Source organism: Lactuca virosa, chromosome 8 (genome assembly GCF_052849685.1).
Source record: "Lactuca virosa cultivar CGN04683 chromosome 8, Lactuca_virosa_CGN04683_v6, whole genome shotgun sequence".
Taxonomy (NCBI): Eukaryota; Viridiplantae; Streptophyta; class Magnoliopsida; order Asterales; family Asteraceae; genus Lactuca; species Lactuca virosa.
In genome coordinates this window covers 73,871,851-73,873,725 of record NC_136433.1, presented here as the reverse complement: position 1 = coordinate 73,873,725, position 1,875 = coordinate 73,871,851, and the positions used below count along the sequence as shown (strand labels likewise).

The 1,875-nt window shown below is 36.1% G+C and overlaps 1 protein-coding gene across 1 annotated transcript; it reads right to left on the bottom strand.

Annotated features, from left to right (window-relative positions):
- Positions 1–974: 974 nt before the first annotated feature.
- LOC145130490 (uncharacterized) lies at positions 975–1,634 on the bottom strand. The gene has a single exon (XM_079065280.1). The coding sequence runs from the start codon at positions 1,632–1,634 to the stop codon at positions 975–977; it is 660 nt and encodes a 219-aa protein (XP_078921406.1).
- Between the last annotated feature and the right edge of the window lie 241 nt (positions 1,635–1,875).

The following is a 1,875-nucleotide window of genomic DNA, read 5'->3' as shown; positions in this document are numbered from 1 at the left end:
CCCAAGGAATGAGTGGAGTGAAAATCATAGAGGTCATTGTGTACAAGTTCTAAAATAGTTGAATTTCTAGTGACACTAGGAAAGGACTGTTTTCCACTTTTGTAAGCATGCATGTTTTACATTTATCAGAGTCATATCAAAGGCTGGAATTAATCCATATTTGACATCTCATGCATCATTATAAAGTTGACATGACCTAATATTGCATGCCAAAACATAGATTTATCAACATTAGAATGTAGAAGATACAAATGCAAAATTTTGAACATGTAATAATTTATCAACAATACTCAAATGAAACATTCTATTATATAAATATCCAAAACATATAAACATTCCACCTTGAGATTAGATGAACTTATTCGACTCAATAACTTGTTTAAAACCATCAAAATTCAAACAACTAGAACTAACAAAACTCTTTCAAATCTTAGGAACAAACAAAACACCAAAAAGCCTAATAGTCTTTCCAGAAGTAAATTCAAGACAAAAAACACCGACACCACAAATAGGTATAAAAGAATCGTCTCCCGTTCTCAGCACTGATCCATCTTCAAGCGACATTAATGTTTCAAACAACCGTTTATCCTTGCATACATGGTTCGTTGCCCCCGGAGTCGATCCACCAAGCAACATCACCATCCTGGAGATAGAATGATTCAGGAATTAGTGAAACATAATAAGCATAACTCTAATTAGAATTATCATAGTTAGTCAAAAACTGAGCTCCTTTAACTTGGCCTGAAGACCCGTTCACACTTCCATTAGCTCAACTGTTTCTAGCACCATTATTGTTATTATTGTTGCCTAAGTTCATGTGACAATCACGCTTGCAATGCCCCACCCTATTGCACCTCCAACAAACCAATTTCTTTTTTGTTGTTGGAGTTATTTGGGACATTTTCCTGCTTATGTTTGCCATGTGCTTTATAGTTCGGGTTATTGGCTTTATTTTCAACCATATGAACAAAAGGCTATCTATAATCAACTTTCCCTTTGGTTTTATCAGATTTGTCAACTTCCTTCGCACGAAGAGATTCTTTAATACAAATATGACTAGCAAGTTGAACCAATGACAATTCCTCCTTTTGATGTTCTAGGTTATGTTTAAAATCCTTCCAAGATGGTGGAAGTTTGTCAATTACACTTGACACAACAATAGATTCATCCATATTCATGTTGTGTAGTTTAAATTGACCATAAATACCAAGGAGTTCATTGTATTGTTTAGTGACAGACCTTGAATCGACCATCTTTAAGTTATTAAAATCACTAACCATAAACTTCTTGCTAGAAGCGTCCTCAATGATGTATTTCAATTCAAGGGTGTCCCACAAATCATTAGCAGTTAAAGCATCACAATGCATATCAAATAGAGCATCAGACATACCGTTCAAGATGTGACCTTTGCAGATGTAGTCGTTGTTGTCCCATTTTTGCCTCTTCCTAGTATCTTCAAGTGTCTCATCAACACTTTCCTCCGGTTCAGCTGGTCTTGGAGTAGTCAGTACGTGTGCTGCCTTCAGAGTGGTCAGCATCAAGTACATCTTCTTCTTCCAGCACCTGAAATCAACGCCTTCAAACTTCTCTAGTTTTGCGAACTTCGTGGTCATCTCACAGATTGATTCACCCATCTCCAGAAACAAGAAATATCAGTTAAATTGTTAAAAATTTGGTAGGGTTTATAGTGGAGATATGGATACCCCTTGGATCGTGTAAACACTTTCCGAACTGATATTTATACCATATGCTCGTGCTATAAGAAATTCAACCTAGGATAATCCCAAGGGGATACTTACGAATCTAGGCACAAAAAATGTAAGCCAAATTTCTAGAAGCGTCTGAGTTCGTATGAAGAAAAACGAGAGCTAAAAG

Coding starts and splice junctions, on each gene's coding strand:
- LOC145130490 (XM_079065280.1), bottom strand. CDS start 1,634: ATGGGTGAATCAATCTGTGAGATGACCACGAAGTTCGCAAAACTAGAG.